The sequence below is a fragment of the Alexandromys fortis genome, unplaced genomic scaffold (assembly GCF_014885135.2).
Source record: "Alexandromys fortis isolate MF-2015 unplaced genomic scaffold, M_Fortis_MF-2015_v1.1 scaffold_4, whole genome shotgun sequence".
NCBI classification, from domain to species: Eukaryota; Metazoa; Chordata; class Mammalia; order Rodentia; family Cricetidae; genus Alexandromys; species Alexandromys fortis.
In genome coordinates, this window is record NW_026067944.1 from 3,625,497 (window position 1) to 3,644,534 (window position 19,038).

The 19,038-nt window shown below is 35.0% G+C and overlaps 1 protein-coding gene across 2 annotated transcripts in view; it reads left to right on the forward strand.

The window, feature by feature from the left end:
• Tmprss15 (transmembrane serine protease 15) overlaps positions 1–19,038 on the forward strand; it is a 100,532-nt gene that overhangs the window by 65,278 nt on the left and 16,216 nt on the right. For both annotated transcript variants that reach the window (XM_050148935.1, XM_050148936.1), the window contains exons 19-21: positions 5,489–5,599; positions 6,299–6,431; positions 17,146–17,241. In XM_050148935.1, coding sequence (XP_050004892.1) covers positions 5,489–5,599; positions 6,299–6,431; positions 17,146–17,241 — 340 coding nt within the window. The remainder of the gene's footprint in view (positions 1–5,488; positions 5,600–6,298; positions 6,432–17,145; positions 17,242–19,038) is intronic.

Below are 19,038 nucleotides of genomic sequence, written 5' to 3' on the forward strand. Positions count from 1 at the left end.
TTGCAGGCAAATAGATGGAGCTAGAAAACATCATTTTGAGTAAGGTAACCCAGACCCAGAAAGACAATTATAATATATACTCACTCATAGGTGGTTTTAAAACATAAAGCAAAGAAAATCAGCCTACAAATCACGATCTCAGAGAACCTAGAAAACAATGAGAACCCTATGTGAGACATACATAGATCTAATCTACAGGAGAAGTAGAAAAAGATAAGATCTCCTGAGTAAATTGAGAACATGGGGACCGTGGGAAAGGGTTGAAGGGGAGGGGAGAGGCAGGGAAGGGAGCAGAGAAAAATGTAAAACTCAATAAAATCAAGTTTGAAGACAAAAAAAAATACTATGCAATGAAAAGTGCACAGATAACAATATTGTCTGTATTTTATGAGACTAGTTACTGTGTACATGCTAAGAAGGATGACATATTGTCTGTATTTGGTATAGCATAGTTAAATGTGCAGACATACAGAATATTATACAAGGGAACAAGAAAATAGCTAGCACAAAGGTATTTATCCTCACAGCAGGTTAGTCATCTCAATGTTTTCACAAATTTTGTCATGACAAGAAACTTTTATAGAATAATTGCTTGCTTTTCAAAAATGTAAATAAATAATAAAGCCCATCTGAAGCAATTTAGTTTTTTAAAGCTATATATCAACCTGTAGGAGAGTGGGTCTGTTATTAAATCTAAGCAATTGAAATCATTGTAGAACATTCTTTCATATATAAAACTATAAGTACAAAATTCATACAAGTCACAGGTCTTTACATTCCTATTTTAAAATCAAGAGATAAAAGAAACTAAAATAGTAGATATTGTGTAAGAGAACAAACATCTCTTCATCCAAATGATTAGTTCTTGATTTTTATATGGTTCTTACTCTTGAAAAATAAAGTATCAAGTATTTTGAAAAATACCACAAAAAAATTACGTGGGAGAAAGTAACCCAAATCACGTAGTTTAATGCAGCCAATAAAACGAACATACATGATGATATGAAGGGGTTCTTTGCCTTTGGTTTGCCCTAGAGCTAGATTTTGGTCATGAGCATCTTGTTTTTAAGAGAATGTTTTTTGTTTTTTTTTTTTTTTTTTTTTGAGTCAAGATAGAGGGATCTCTTACAGAACATCACTGCATGAAAAATGACTCACTTGGGAGTTGCTGTTTCTCTTGGACCTAGAAGACAGTCTTCTGGGAAAGAGAAGTTCAGTGACCCAGCTGTCTTCCACGTAGTCTTTTTTTTTTATCAAAATGTTTTTAATAGCAAAAGACTGAAATGCAGTTATAGAAACATTGATTTGGCATAAGAAGATAATCAAGCCAGTAATGAATATGAGGTTGGGTACACATTCCTCTTTATATTGGTGTTCTGCTTTGGCAATCATTTCAGAAACATTGTGGAAAAATACGCTAAAAATTATTTCCAGTGTTTAAACACTTTCTTGTCTTCTGAGATATTTTAGGAATATCTTGAAAGTTTTGCTTTAAGTAAGTTATGAAACATATTTTATTTTATTTGTCCTTTTTAATAATTCCTAGTCACGTTGAACTTGAGTATTCACAGTAGATATTTATTATGCTAAGTCTCTTATGAATGTGTTCCCATTGCTTGTTTCTGATTCTCTGAGTCTTCACGTGGAAGTCATTAGAGCATAAATCCAACTCACAAATGGCACCTGGTTACACTCAGGGCCTTAGAGCCCTCCCCATCTTGTGTGGTGTGTGCCTTAGAAACCAATTTAGTTTCTTTTAAAAAACCAAGCATATGGTGACTAAATGAGGCAGGGCTATAGAGACTTCATAAAGAGAAGATGGGGAAATTCAATTCTGAATAATATTACCTTTTTCTTCTCTCACCATGGGCATAAAACTATCAGAAATAAGATTTCTGGCTCCAGAAGGAATAAATTATTGTATTAAAGACTTCCTAGTAACCTGAAATAGTATATATTCCAAAAAATAAAAATCATGATTATACATATATGGAAAGTTTTGAAATAGCTTATGCATACCTCCTAAAATTTTATAATATCAAAACACCTCAGCAAGAATATGCCATTTTTACCACTCTGTAATTTCTCATCCAATTTTTTTTTTTTTTTTTTGCCTTCTGAGCTAGTTCTCTTTTCTGGGTCTACAAGTATAATCCTAACAGCTTTGATTACAGAAAGACAACAAATTATCATTTTCAGACAGGGACAGGGAACATGTTTTCATTCAAAATTTTATACTGATTCTTATACTTACTGTAACTAACATGTGCCTTTCCAACTGACTATAACTTGATCACAATAATAAAAGCAACACTAACAATAAATGTGTCCACAAATAAGTACTGTCACTGTAACTTCATTTGACATAATGATTATAATAGCTATGGAAAATATAATAAATAATTTAACAATAATCCATAATGGATTATATTAAAATATTCAATTATAGGTCTGAAACTAGTACAGTTATGTTATAAAATTAATATATGCTGAAATATATATTGTTATAGAGTATATATTTATGTGGGTGCATCTATTTTGAAGTTCTCCTATCTTCTAAAGGAAAGTTAAATAATGATAGTCTTCAGAAGAAAGAGAAATCTTTCCAGTAAGATGTTTATGCTTCCTTGTAGAAAATACAATCATTTGGGGCCATTTGTCATCTCAGTAATCTGTTTAAAAATATGTGTTTGTGAAATAAATTGGTAATTACATTTACTAGAACCTCCCTAATAATATTATGTTTTTAGTTCTATAACCTACTTTTCTCCTGATATAAAAATTTGCCGAAACAGTCAGCTGTAACTTCCTAAAAATATCTTTATTAAGGTAAATTAGATTTTGGTTAAAATATAGAATGTTTCAAAGCTTAAAATAGACAAATTTATCCAATTACTGTTTTCTGCTACCAAGGGATAATGATCAGACATATTTTCCTGATCTTCTTTTTATTTGGAGAGAAAAATAGTAGAAGTAGAGCAGAGAACAAGAATAATGTGATAGAGAGACTTTTCAGAGCTCACTGTCAGAACACACCCATGTATAAGGAAATAAAGAGAAAAATGAAAGAAAGGAAGAAAGAAAGATATTTTTAAAGCTTGTATTTTTAAACAACTTAATTTTGAGACTCATATATACACACAGATGCATGTGAAATGCATTTTTATCATATCCATCTGCATTTCCCTGTTTCAATTCCCCCTTCCAACATGATACCCCCACTTTTTGTTTTTATTCATTTTGTATTTGCTTAGTTAGTTATGTATGTGTATGCAGACATGTGTCCTTTCTTTAACAGCCATCAGCCTCTAATAGACCCCGAGATAAGGATAGTGACTCATGAATGACTCCACCATTCATGATAGAGTGTTGACTCACTTGTTCTTGTGTAGATCTGTGCAAGTGATCACAGATGCTATGAGCTTGTGAGGGCAACAGCCGTGTTAGTCAAGAAGATAGCATTTCAGGGACCTTTTCTGTATCCTTTGTTCTTGCATTCTTTACTTTCTGGGGTGTTTCTTGAGGGTTCAGGAATATTTATGATTGAACACTTCCAGTCACATTCTCACAAATTTGACCAGTCACGAAACTATTATAACCACTGCCTGCTAAAACACAAGCTTCTCTGACTAAGGTATAAAGAAGGAGACATCTCAAGTCAGTTGCAGCCTGTTTGCCAGATAGATCTACAGATTCTGCCATCGGTTTCCCAAATAGAACTTTTAATAATGTTCCTATTTTTGCTGTTAATACCATTTATTAGACAGCAAGTTCACACATATTGGCAAGCCAGGTACATTATTTATTTATTTATTTATTCTTATGATAAGTAGAACTAATTCTAACTCAACAAACAAAAAATACTAAGTCTCAAAAAGATTAATATATGTATACAGATTGGTCTTAAAGGATACAAAAGATAAAGAACATAAAGTAGGGTAGAAAGGGCCGGGAATTTTATCAACAATAGGGTGGTTAGTGAATATAATCAAACGTATTGCATGAACTTTTTTTAAAATATTTATTTATTTATTATGTATACAATATTCTGTCTGTGTGTGTCTGCATACCAGAAGAGGGCAGCAGCTCTCATTACAGATGGTTGTGAGCCACCATGTGGTTGCCGGGAATTGAACTCATGACCTTTGGAAGAGCAGGCAATGCTCTTAACCACTGAGCCATCTCTCCAGCCCCCTGCATGAAATCTTTGAAGAACTAATTGTAAAATCCCTCCTTTAAAAAGTAGCAATTTTTAACACTTCTCAAATTTGAGTCTCAAAGCTAGATTCCTAGTTAAAATGATCTCTTTCAAGAACTCTACCTTTGGTCACTATAAATAAACCCTGAGAATGGTCTGGCAAGCTATACAAACTGGATGACCAGTGCTACAAACAATACGGGAGTAACCAGCCATGACTATGATGGAAAAAAAAAAACTTGTAAGGAGAGAAAATAAACAAAGAAGAGTAGAGATGTTGGAGCTTTGCACATGTAGGAAACTTTCTAATACATTTTGAAAAAAATCAGTAAAGATAACACTCCACCATTCTCAAATGCTATTAAACCAGCAAATGCAGAGCAATTGTTTCTCGAACAAATACAGGATTAACTTATTATCTATACTTCTCATTATCTTTGCCCAAAGGTCAATACTTACCTTTGTTTTATGTGGATTTCTAATTAATGACACTGTATCATATCTGTGTTTGCATACACACACTATTTGCCATAGAAGTAAATAGTAAATGTATATCAACATTTAATATACTAATATTATATTTTATATTATATTAATAATGTATAATATAATAATATTAGTATATCAATGGTTGATATATTAGATATTTATTTATTCGACAAATAGTTTATTTATGAGTAACTTTTAATAAGAAAATTTTCATGGAGAATATTTTGTTTCTGATATCCTTTTAAGTTGTGACTTAAGTGAAATCTATCCAAGTTTAATATAATGATACAGTCATGATACTGATTTATATTTATTAGTTGTTTTCAAAGTAGAGGTCTTGCTGCTTCTTTTGTTACCAAGTTCTTTGTTTCTTCTTTGGGAATGTCACTATACCACAGAGCATGGGGTGCTCAGTATCTCCATATACAACAGTCCATTCTCAGATGATCTACATCATATGTGCCCTGAACAGAGTTCCTCTTCTCTTCCCAACATAAAGCTCTTCCTTTGAAAACAATAAAATAAATCTCTCTGAGGGAACTATCTCCCAGCTGTATTTGAGAGCTCTCAGATCAATTAATTTTAAGATCAATCTCAAAGCACGTTTGCAAAACAGATGACCAACATTTGATCTGTTTAAAGCCACATTATAACCAAACTCATTTAAAGTTTCAAATATTTCAACATTGGAACATCTTCCACCCACATGCTAAACTGAATTCTGAAGTCTAAAGGTGTATAAATTGAATTGGTACTCAGAAACCATCAATCCGTGATTTTCTTACCCTCAACAATAAACAGAGCCCTGCCAGGATGAAGAATTTCAATGTAAAGATGGAAAGTGTATTCCAATGGGGAACCTCTGTGATGGACACACACACTGTGCTGATGGCTCAGATGAAGAAGACTGTGGTATGTCTTTTTTTTTTCTTTCTATTGACTTTTATTTAGCTCTACATTTTTCTCTGCACCCTTCCGTGCCTCTCCCCTCCCCATCCAACCCTCCCCCATGGTTCCCATGCTCCCAATTTTCCTAGGAGATCTCTTTTCACGAAGATACTTGGGTTATTTTAGCTTTGTTTTTGGAGAAAATTATGTCAACTAAATTTCTATTTCTCAACATATATCTTCCAAGATACTCTTCAGAAAAAGTTACAACCAATTGCTAATATCTAATTATTTGGAATGAGCACATTTTAGTGAAGACCATTATTCTTCTATGAAATTAACCAAAATGACCCTATGTATAATCCAATAACCTTTATATATCTCTACTTACTTAATGGTATTTCAAGAATGTGGTTGGAAATTCTAAAATTATAACTACTTAGGGGATGCAAAGTGATATTACGCTTCATGCATACAATGTGGAATAAACCTAGCTAATAATTCTACATAGCACCCCTAACATTTAGTTATTTTGTAATGATACAGTTTTAAATTTATTTTTTAGCAACTTAAAAGCACGTAGTTAGCATATCTTTACTGTACACTTGGACTCAAATAACTTACTTCCTCTGTCTGGATGAGATGTTTTCCTTTAACCAATATTTCCACACAGCCCCCACTCCATGTCTTCATGTAACCACATCCTATGCTCTGCATTTTCAGTGAGGTTTCTCAATGGCACAATGAACAACAATGGTTTGGTACAGTTCAAAATCCATAGTGTTTGGCATGTCGCTTGTGCCGAGCACTGGACTGCACAGATTTCAGATGAAGTTTGTCAACTCCTGGGACAAGGGTAAGTGAGTCTACTAAGCTGCTTTACTTTTTGTTATTATTAATATGTGTATAGTCTGTGTTTGTGTTTCTGTGTATGTGTACATGCATGCATGTGTGTGCGTGATATTTATACACACATGGATGTTAGAGAACAGCATAGTTTTGGTAGGAATTATATTTTATTTGTTATTATAATCAACATAGATTCAAAAGTGTTCAGCAAAATATTTGTAAATCAAATGTGGACAAGTATTAAAAAGATTATCCACTATGACCAGAGGAATAGTCCCTCACAAACTTCCTTTATTGACAGTAGTCACTAATAAGAATGGAGCCTCAAGATATTCATCAGTGTGACTCCAGGACAAGGCCAGTTCAGATACCCTCTCCTCTACTGACCAAGGACCTAGTTGGGGACATACCTGTGGACACCTGGGAACCCCTCTAGAGCCAAGTCTCTTGCCAACCCTAAAATGACTCCCTTAATGTAGATATCTTCTTCCCTGCTCCCATATCCACCCTTCCTCCATCTCAAACATCCCACTCCCCCAAGCTCTCCCCAACCCTCCCCTTCTTTCCTCTCTCTCCCCCATCCCCTTCCCCTTACCCCATCCCCACCCCCATGCTCCTAACATTTGCCAAGCGATCTTGTCAGAGCAGTCAGTTTTACTGATATTGAATTAAGTTTATCTGAAATTTATAGTATCACCTTAGAAAATGTTTGTTACCAAAATAAAAAAGAGGAAAACAATGACTAAACTCATCTTAAATTATAAATTATGCTAATATATTGGCAAAAATATTAATTCTCTGAGCATTTTGTACCTTGTATTTTGATCATAATGGTAACCATCTCCCATCTCCTCCCATATCTAGAGCTCTTTCCAAACAAAGCCAATTTTGCATTCCCATTCCTTTTGTTTTTGTAAACTCATCAAGTCCAATCAGGACTGATAAATCTGTGGCCCTGAAGTCACCTACTGAACACCAGGAGAAGGCACAACCTCAAAGAGAACTGATTTTCCCTCTCCCAACACATATCAGTTAGTAATGGGTCCCACCTTCTCTAAGAGGAACCTCATTGGGGATTCAACACATAAAGCTTTTTTTTTTTTTTACATAAAGCTTTTTGCTATTTTTTTAGTTCTACTAGAACCCATACCTTAATTTTATTAATTATTGTTCTGAATCTCAACTATTGTTAAGAGATAAATATAAGCAGAGGAATGAAATTAGCTCATCTAACTGCAGCTATATCTAGACATATAGAAGTACATAAAAGTTGTCTAACTATAAATCATAATCGTTTTCTACCATGAACTGCTAAATGGATTTCTGATGCATTCTAGAAAACACAGTCAGGCATTGTGGAACAAGCTTGTTACACTACGGAAAGCTGAAGTGAGATGATTAAGAATTCAAGGTCATCCTCGGATGTATAGTATAGTACCTCAAGGCTAGCCTGAGCTAGGTGGAATCCTATCTCAAAGACAAAACCAAAACTACTACGAATGAATGAACAAACAAAGATACATGCCTGGAAATTACCTGAATCTGTATCTTTATGTGATTTGATTATAGATGTCCACTTGTAAAAGACTGCATGGGCAGAGATGTGAATTAACAATACATCAGATGGGTAGCTAGGCAACCTGGTTTCCATCAGCGAACATATTTAAATGGAACAGAAATTATTTTTTCATGTGTTAATAGTAATAGTCATTAAATCTAAGTGATCTGAAGAAATTTAAAATAAAGATATAAAGTTAAGGAGGAAAAACAGATTTATGTACACCAAAATCTATACATGAACTTTTGGCCAATATTTGAACTACTTTTAATTCATGAAAACAAGTGCAATAAGTTGTCTTTTCAGTAAGGGATACTTTGTGCTAACTAACTAGTGGGTCACCTAACAGGATTTCCAGAGAATGGGATGGCCTGTGCTTACACTATCACCATGGGGAAATCAGAGGCAAGAGAATTGCTGTTTAATGCCAGCCTAGTCTATCCAGCAAATTCAAGGACATTTATAGTTACATAGTGACATGAAGTCTCAAAGCAACAACAAAAATTTGTCTGGGTAGCACAGAGATTTCTTTTCATTTAGAACTCAAAAACAGTCTCACTGAAAATAACCTACCATGTAGCAGCCAGTAACACAATTTCAAGACTTCTCCATAAACCTGTGTGAATTCTAGTTGACTGAGAGACTCCTATTGTGTATCAATGCCATGATAAAACCCAGCTACTATATACAGATATTTTTAGTAAATGATAATTTTCAGTCTCATGTGGAATGTTAGAAACAGCAGAATTTCTAATAATTGGGCTGAAAGTTTCTAGCTTCCCTTGTCTCCTCAAATTATGTGCGTTCATAATGGGATACCAGAGATCCAGGCTTCATCTTAAAAGGTGATTCCCATCAAAGAAAAGGCAAGAAGAGAATTTTATCACACACTATAAAGATGATCATCAATTTAATTTATAAGTGTCAATTAAAAATTATTTGTACTTTATATGTTCATACGTGTGCAAGCTCCATCCTTTTTGTAATACATTATAGATTGTATTCTAAAAAAATCACCTCAGTTTTGGTAGCATCTAAAAAAAGAGCTGTGTAGTAGTACAGGTTGTATGAGGAATAACTTCGGAGGTGACATTTTTTATTCTGGAAGAGTCAACAAAATACAGAAGCTGACAGTTTGTTCATTTTTCTAACTTCAAGTAAAACACTTGATAGTGACATTATCTCTGGATTCATACTTAACAATGTTTTAACTCAATAGCAATTTCACAGAGGTGATAGGGAGGCCTTTTCCTTTCTGTTAAAAGTTTGGGGAAGTTGAGGACTTCCTTAATGGACTTAGTTTACATTAATGCAGTTGAGGAGACTATATACATATATATATATAGACATGAATATATATATATATGTGTGTGTGTGTGTGTGTGTGTGTGTGACCGTTTGTATGTCTATATAATAACAATAAACTAAGAGGTCATGAATTTGAAAGAGAGCAAGGGGGTATTTGGAAGAGCTAGAATTAATGAAAGTGATTGGGAAAATATTGTAATTATATTCTCAAAGATGAAAAAAGTAAAAGAAATTGTTTAAATTAATTTGAATTAAATAAGATGTGAAACAATGTACTAGAATTGATACGCGTACCTTTAGTGCATTTAAACTTTGTAAGTTAATTTTGATTATTCCTGATTCAAAAATAGAAGCATTGGTAATGACACTGTATAAAGTCCATGAAATACATTATGACTTGGATTTACATGTTTATATGGTGGGGATAAACACATAAATAGAAAATTACTGTGTTATATAAATGAAAGGTGCTGCGGGAGACTTGAACTCAGTGACGGGATATCAGCAAAGTTCTTCAAGAGACTGGCCTACGTTGAGTGAATGCAAATCAGTTCTAAAGCACTGAGTCCTATTTATTGGCATGGTATATCAACTCAAGTTATACCGTCTGGTTCTCTGACCTTATTTCCTGTGGATCATAGTTCCTGCAGCAAGACTTGGAGACCAAGAAATGGGGTCCTTCAGTACAAAAAAATAATAATAATAAGTGATGTTATCCATTGTCTTAGATATAATATATTTTAGAAAGTCCAGGTACTTGCTTTCTTCTGAAATAATTCGGGTAATTTGTGCAAAGATGTTAGTCATTGTCACTATGCATGCTTATTAGTCTCCATAGCGCCTTAGTGCCCGAAAGAACATTACAGCATTAATGAGAGTTGTCTAGACTGGCATGAGGAAATGGAAAGAAAACTTGGTGGGTTTTAATGATGTGTTTGGTATAGTGGGAAATAATTTAGGATCTAATTTATTAAGCAGGCCCTGTAGTCTCTCAAAGTTATTTATGCAGATTGGCTATGAATTGCAATTCCCCACAGATCTGAGAAAATCGCATGAGGCAGATTTGATCAGTCTTTACTCCTTTATATTAAACACTTTAATTTCCTTCCATTTATAGCATGCATAAGTAAAAAGCACTTTGAATAACACTTTTTATGTCTTTGATCAAAGTAAGAAAGAAGAATCTTTACACTGAGGCAAGTGTAATGCTAAATTAACAATGAGTTTTTCCATCATGTTTTCTAAGAAGGATATCCACATTGTTACAGCCCAATCCATGCCCATGGGATATGCCTTGCAAAAAAATATTAAAATTAATCACTAATATTAGTGAGAAATTGAGCTAATTATTTGTTTTCTGATTAGGAATTCCAGGAAGAATTGTTAACCCTAAGAGTTCTATGCAACATGTCTCTACCTTACAAACCAGACTAGTTAATGCTATCCTCATAGTCTCAAATCTGGGCAAAAAACAGACTTGCATCAATGTTTTTCTATTGTGAGGTATTGGTAAATACTGAGGTAGAGAATGAATTCTGTATTTAAAATAAAGTTGCCATAATTAATTGGAGGACAGGGAATGGAGAAATGTTTTCATTATCTTATGATCTCAAAAAAAAAGAAAGATCCCACACAAACGCACATTTAATTTATTTCCACAATTTGACACAAAGTACTGAAACCTGAAATTAAAATTGGCATTCTATACTGGCATAAATTGATAGTATTCTGGTTCCCACATGTAATTTCTGTCAGTGTCCTAAATGTCTTCAAGTATATAGGAAAACATTAACTTACTACAACTGTGAACACACATGCAGCCTCCCACCCCCAACACAAAGAAAACCCATCAGGACAAGATATGAGAAAGATCAGAAAAGGTTTAACTACTACCTTTAATGTTGGTGACTCTGTATTTTCATTTTACAAAATATTCTGGTAGTCATTTTCATGCAGCAGAAGTTATCTTTCCAAAAACTCATCTAGAGCTTCTTGAGCTCCAACACCATAGAAATAAGGTGCTGTGAGTGGAGAGTAGTCTCAGCAGCTGAAGGTGCCTGCCACCAAATCGGAGAACTTGAGTTCCATTCATCCCGAAGAAGTCCATTCATCCAGAGGAACTGCAGGATAGAAAGAAACTGACTTTGTCTTCTCCCACTCTCTCCTCTTTCTTCCTCATTTTCCTCTCTCTCTCTCTTCTTCTCCCTTCCCTTATGGTCCCCCAAATACATTCTGTTTTCTATTTTTTTTCCTTTTACTTAAAACTTCCAAATAATATATTTATATTTTCATTTCATTTATTTACTTAGGGATAGATAGGTATATGAGAATACACACCACGCAGAGCAGGGACGGAGAGAGAGGGAGATGAGAAAAAGAACTACATGCCCTGTAGTTCCTGGGAATAAATGGAACCAAAGTTCTCAGTTTTGGTAGCACGCACCTTCAGCTGCTGAGACTATTCTCCAGTCGCAGCTCCATATTACTAAGGTGTGGTGGACTGCAGGAAGCTCTAGATGAGTTTTTGGAAAAATAATTCCTACTGTATGAAAATGACTACCAAAATGATGACAGTAAATGATGCACTGTACTGAGAACTTATCATTTATCTGGCATACAAATTACACCCATTCCCCCTGCGTCAAAATTAAAAATTCATTAATTAAAAATAACTGAGGAGCAAATGAACTGCAATACTTTGACAGCTTCCAAAATTCATATCATATCAATTCATTACCTTACAGGGCTGGTGAAGGCACATAGGGAAGGGATGCCAACAAAATATAATCCAAGAGCTAGGACAGGATGCATGTCTGGGTATACATCAGTTGTCTAGCTCACAACACACACACACACACACACACACACACAAATATCAATACATACAATAAATAAAATTAATGAAAATAAAACCAGTAACACTGAGAAGATAAACTTAAGGGAGAGCATGCTATTCACATACTCTAGATACTGTCTACAGAACTCACCTCCTTGATAAGCTTCTAAAAACCTTATCTCTCAGCCGGGCGGTGGTGGCGCATGCCTTTAATCCCGGCACTTGGGAGGCAGAGGCAGGCGGATCTCTGTGAGTTCGAGACCAGCCTGGTCTACAAGAGCTAGTTCCAGGACAGGCTCCAAAACCACAGAGAAACCCTGTCTCGAAAAACCAAAAAAAAAAAAAAAAAAAAAAAAAAAAACTCTCAGACACCTTTTTGGTTGCATTGCCAGCAGTCTGTTTTCATTCAAACACCATTACTTCTGTAAGACAGTAGAGAGCAATGGCAAGATTGACCCATTGTTTTCTCTTTTGCTGTGACTATGGAGCAATGCACAGAGGAGGGATTGGCTAGGTCCAGACAACTCTTCTATTGACATTTCGTTACTTTTATGCAAATGTCCCAAACTTTAAAGAACTTAGGTCAGAGAAAACTAAACTTCATTAAGTTCGCCTACTCACTAAAAGTGTCTCTAGGTGAATGGTAAGTGTGTTACTATAAATGTAGTAAATGAATAAGATTACATGCAGTTGAGTTACATTCAGTTCAGCCAGTGTTACCTAAGTGCCTACTGCTGAGACTATCAGAGTGCAATACTTTGTCCGGACTCTCTTCCAACCACCAACCCCCTGTCTATAAATGTCCTGAACTCTCTCCTGCCAACTCAATCCCCTTCTTTTCCTCCAATCCGAAAAGAAAGACCCTCATTCTCTAAAAGCTTTTTTAGCTTAATCCCACCTGGCTCTATTCACGGTTTAAACCTTTTGGGGTGTGAAATGAGCTACGGGGCCAGGCTGCAGTATTTGCAGCATACATTATTATTCCTCCAGCTTTAGTGTGTCTAAAGGCTTAAAACATCTCTACCTAAGCTCTGGCTGCAGGCGAGAATCCTTATCTCAGCAAATGCAGTCTGAGTAGCAAGACAAAGGAGAGGCAACCTAAGCAGGGCCTGAGAAGAGAGGCTGAAGACTGAATACCATCCAAGCAGCCTGGGGATAGCCCTTTTTCTCCCCCTAGAATCTTTTGTATTTTTATAATTCATCAATGACCTAAAAAGTGTTAATGTTTACATGTATATGCTTCTCTTCTCGCATAGAATAGACTTCTGCAAGTCAGAAGAGCCCTTTATGGGAATATAAGCCATAGAAATAATAAGAATAGCTTAGAAATAGGTTGCTGGGAGAAACTAATATGTAAATAAGGTAAAACTGTATGGTATGATACTAAATATCTAATCTTTCCAGACAGTTGTAGAGGTGGGCACTGGAGTTATCAAAATCCGTAGGTCTGGAAATCATCATAAAAATTTAATTGATTGTAATCATCTTGATTCCATTCATACCAATTAGGAGAACTTTCTCAAAAATAAGTGTCAACATGTTATAGAATATTTGTACACTGTGTGAAGATACAGCTGTGATTGGCTTAATAAAGAGCTAAACAGCGAATTGATAGGCAGAAAGTCTAGGTGGAACCTCCAGATAAAGAGAGGAAGCAGTAGCAGATAATTGAGGTGCAGGGGCGATGACAACAAGACATAGATAGAGCTGGACATACAGAAATAAAGATTAGAAGCCACAAGGTAAAAGGCAGATTAATAGAAATGGGTTAATTTAAATTACAAGAGCTAGTTAGGAACAATCCTAAGCTATAGGCTGAGCTTTCATAATTAATAATAAGTCTCCAGTTCATTTGGGAGCTGGCTGGTGGGACAGAAAAAGACTCATTACAATGGCATCACAAAGGATTGTTAATATTTTATTTTTCATTTATTGATTACTGTTTTGACCATTATTAATAGTTTCTCTTAAACTTTTGCTATTGTGAATCAAACTACAATTCTTTTAGGTTTCTGATGTGGAGCTCAAACATGGAATTTTACTTATGTGACTATTTTGATAGATTTTGTTGTAAAGGTATATCGTTTTCTAGCAAACCAGCGACGGTAAGATGCTGCACCCCTGTAATCCTAGCTCACAAGACTGAAACAGGAGTATTGAAAGTCCAAGGTTACCTCGGGATGTATAATAAAACTAACATCAGTCTGGGATGCGTAGCAAGCCTCAGTCAATATAGCTACATAATTAAGTGCAGTCTGTTTCATTGTTTAATTTTCACCTGAATCACATAGAAAAGAAAATGCGTCTTTTTTTCCATGTGAATATATCTCCAGTTGATCTCGGGGCAGCACCAACATCACCATGGAACATTGTTTTTGATTCCCAAGGGGAGAACATCTGTCCATTATTCTTAAAGGTCATCCTCTAGCTTTCTTTTCCTTTAGAACCCATGTGGTAAAGTCATTATGCAGAGTCCAACCATATGTCACCAACAGTAGATACATGATAAAGAGGATAGGTTAAGATATTTATAAGATATATATAAAAATCATGAGTCAATATTTTCTATTTTACTTACCTTTCCATAGATATTGATAGGTCCTGAAGGATCTATCTTAAAGAAATTTCAAAGGAACAGGAAAAGAGCAAGGAAATTGAGTTGTCTAAAAATCTACATATCTGCAATCATACATTTTAATGTAGACGTCGTGATGGTGTTCTCCATTTTCTGCATGAAAGCAGATTCAAATAGCTGGAAATCAAGATGAAAGCATTGAGACAAAGCCTTGTACAACTCTCATAAACAGTGCTTGTATTTCAGCCTGACCCTCTTCCCGTTCTGTAGCAGACACTAGAATCATTTGATGAGCTGGTTACAGCAGCGCGCGCTAGGCCTGCACCCCAACTTCCTGATCCCATAGGTCTAAAGCAGTTCTGGGTCATTAACATTTTCTGGAGTGACAGCTGCTGATGTTGACAAAGCGCCCTGTGAAAGTCTGCTGGAAAACAAGAGACTTAGTAAATTTCTTGGAAGAACGCTCAAAGGTGGTAGACCTTCAGCAGAATGAGAAACTCTTAACAATGAGTAAACACAAGGAAAAAAACGCTGTCTGGAGGGAGATTAGAGAGCAATTATCACCATGGACTTTACCCTCACAGCATAGAAGTGTACTAATCAGTTCCAGTTGTCTGAAGCCTGCAGCCAGCAGGAAAAAACAAAGCCTCTTCTCATTCAGGAGGCCTAGCATTTTAAATTCATTTGATGACTTCTACCAAAAAGGACATGCTGAAAAATTCAGAGCTCTTGATCTACATTCTCTTCTCACATGAATGTGTCAGTCTTCACCTAGAACTACGTTACATTATTAAAGTTGTTAGGACTAGAACACCCTTAGAATTCTATATCCACCTCTACCTTTTTTAAATTAATTTTTATTGAACTCTACATTTTTCTCTGCTCCCTTGTCTGCCTCTACCTTTTTTTAAAAAAAAAAATCTAAATTGCAGCAAATGCATGTGCATATGGCTACCTAAGTAAAGTAATTCTTCTGCTCATGTGGTATGAGGAGATAGTTTAACCTCCAAAAATAACAATAGCAAATGCTTCTCTTTGTTTTGCTAAATCGATTTGGGATTTTATTAAAGGAATATTAGTGGCTTTGTGTTCTTTCATTAAGTTTATCTGCTTTTTAAAAGAAAGTGTAATATACCAAATTCTGGGGCATTAGAGAGAGCCTCTATTCAGTGGCTGGAAAATGCCAAATAAATGTTCAGGCTATGGTAAACTCTGGAAGAAGGAGGAGTTGCCCTATGAATATTTTTCCTTTTCATTGATTATGTGAATATTAACTGTTCCATGCACATTCCCTGTGCATCCAAACACACTGTGGCTGTTAGGTATTATTTTAGGGAGACACTGAATATTCTAGTGAGGCAACAGCAGACCCAACATGGCATTTCAAAAGGCTAAGAACTAGCCAGGCAGTGGTGGTACAGGCCTTTAATTCCAGCACTCGGGAGGCAGAGGCAGGCGGATCTCTGTGAGTTCGAGGCCAGCCTGGTCTACAAGAGCTAGTTCCAAGACAGGAACCAAAAGCTACGGAGAAACCCTGTCTCGAAAAATCAAAAAAAAAAAAAAATTATGGTCTTGAATGAATAAAAGAACTGAAACAAGATTAAGGATTGAAAGTCGAATCTCTAGCTAAATTTTAAGGTACAAGTAAGGAAACTGGAGAAAAAATTGTCACTAAGACACATAGAAGATGATACTGATACCACAGGACTCAGCCAGAATTGGGTGCCTTGTTTACATGGAGGTGTCTTTCGCCACCCTGTGGTAGCTCACGAGTTGACAACTACAGATCCAGGATGCAGAGGTCCTCAGTGCAGCCTTGTGTCTTCTGTCTTTGAATTAAGACTGGAATTAAGACTGCTCAGACCTTAAATTTAAAGAAATACCAGAAGAAGAAAAAATAAAAAAATATTTGAAAACTATATTCTGAAAAACTTATTACACTATAATGTAGTTCTTAGGGGGTTGATTTTCTTGAAAGATGAAAAGAAGGGCCTAAATCATGAATGCTGTGTTTATTTTTATTTTACTCAAATTTCATTCAAATTTTATATAAATTGACCCATTGAACTACTGGCATCCATTCAGTAATACACACACAAAGAAAAGACAAATGGAAAAGACAATCAGTTCCTCAAGAGAATTGTGTAGCAATCTTTGTAAAATTCTGTAGGATATGCAAACCAGTACTAAAGGCATTTCTCAAAAATGGACTTCTTTTTATGTCTTTAGTAACAATTCTGCTAATGGTTTGTAGTAACACTTGATATTATACTGAAAAGATTCTTCTCTCATACAATGTATCCCAACCACAGCTTCCCCTCCCTCTACTCTTCCCAGGCCATCAAATAATTTATTTCAGGATATGAATCATTAAGTGATTTAAAATGTAACATGTTTTGTTGGTAATTTTATCTTCTGTTTATATGTCATTTTTCCTCCCTTAGGAGTGCAAATTCATCAATGACAATGTTGTCTGCTGGAAATGGACCTTTTGTGAGTTTAAACATAGCCCCTAATGGCAGCTTGACACTAACACCCAGGTGGGCACTAAGATGTTTTATTTTCATTTGGTAAACAGAACTAGATAGAAAATATTTTGAAGTCAATGTCAGTGATATCATATACGGACCACATAGACATGAAAGTTGTTCCGTTTCTTTATTTGTGTAAAGCAAAGCACCATCTAACTAGTCTTTTCTGATAGGATTATCTGATTCTCATTTTTATAAGACAGTCTAGTGAAATATAAGTAACTAAAGTTATAGCATACAGAAAAGGAAATGATATACCTCAATACCTTTCTTATTCTCATATTCTAAATCCTTAAACTTCATAAAAAGAAATTGTAAGTCCTAGAATGAGGGTCAACACTCCTCAGACGACTGTCAAAATGCAAGGGGTTATGGAGAATTAAATATTATCTTTCTTAACAAATTATATGAATGTCATTTTAAAATAGTATAATTAGGCCTACATTCTCTCTCTCTCTCTCTCTCTCTCTCTCTCTCTCTCTCTCTCTCTTTCATTGGGTTTATTCCTTCAGCCCTTTGTAGGGTATTGTAAGGCAACACCCTTCCTCTATTCTAAAGCATATCATGAATAAATTATGTAATTTCTCCTATTTAGGCATTAGTGGCAATTTTTGTATTAAATTGGCCTCTGAGTTTTATAATTTCACTATAGACAAACTGTGGAAGAGAAATGACTGCAAGGAGACCTTGGGATTGCACTCCGCATTAACATCTTATGTCCACTGGATTTGATCTAACAGACTCAATGTTAAAAATAGCATCGTGTGATTCTACTATTGGTGAAAGCCAGCACTCCCATAGCTCAAGCAGTAAATCAAATTTGTAAGGACCATATTTAGTATCAATAAAAGGGTTTTGCAGTGTAGTATTTTGTATCAATGTGGATAGATATGATATCGTGAGTCTCACCAGAAGTGAGATAAACCATTTGGAAGTTTTCAAACAGGTTTCCCAGCTTCCTTTCTATAAAACATTCTCAAATTCATGTTTCTCCAATACATTGAGAATTCTACCTGCTCATATATTTCATAGATTAAGCACTAGCAAGAAAGAGAAAAGAAAATAGTTAAAGGTCATTCAAAATAATTGCATACATGCTTCAGAAAAGGTGCATGTCATTCCATTCTCATGAAACGGTGTCAGGATAATAATCAATGCCATTATTACACCTACATTCATGACATTTAACAAAGACTTTATAGATGCACTCTTTACCTTTCTTTACACCAAAACAAAAAAGATTAGTTAAATGCCCTCAATCCTTTTCTTAATTGGCCACTTTATGCTGCACTTTCAAATCCGAGACATGATGACTCATTCAATCCCTTAGGTAACTAATTTATGTTTTTATTTATTTGTTGGACAATTATTATATTCAGTGTCATATGAAAAATGTGCCTTTTAAAATGTGTTTTTTAAAAAAAGAAATATTAGAAAGAAGTTACCAGAGAAAAATAGAAATGTCTTGTCAAAATGATAATGAACTACTAACTACTCTGTGCTTGATAGAAATTAATTTGGCAGTGTTTGCTCTTTTGAAGACTAGTAACAATGTCTTAGAAGCCATATTAAATATGGATTTTTATTGCTGAGTACTGTAGATCTGAAAAGAGTTTTTGTGAGACTTGAAAATATTCTATGAGACATCCTATAAACTACTTTTCATTCAAACACATAAAGAAAACAGGCTTTGAGGCATTTTAGATATATATGTATATAGGGAGAGAGAGAGAGAGAGAGAGAGAGAGAGAGAGAGAGAGAGAGAGAGAAGAGAGAAAGAGACATACTCATATTGATTATTAATAA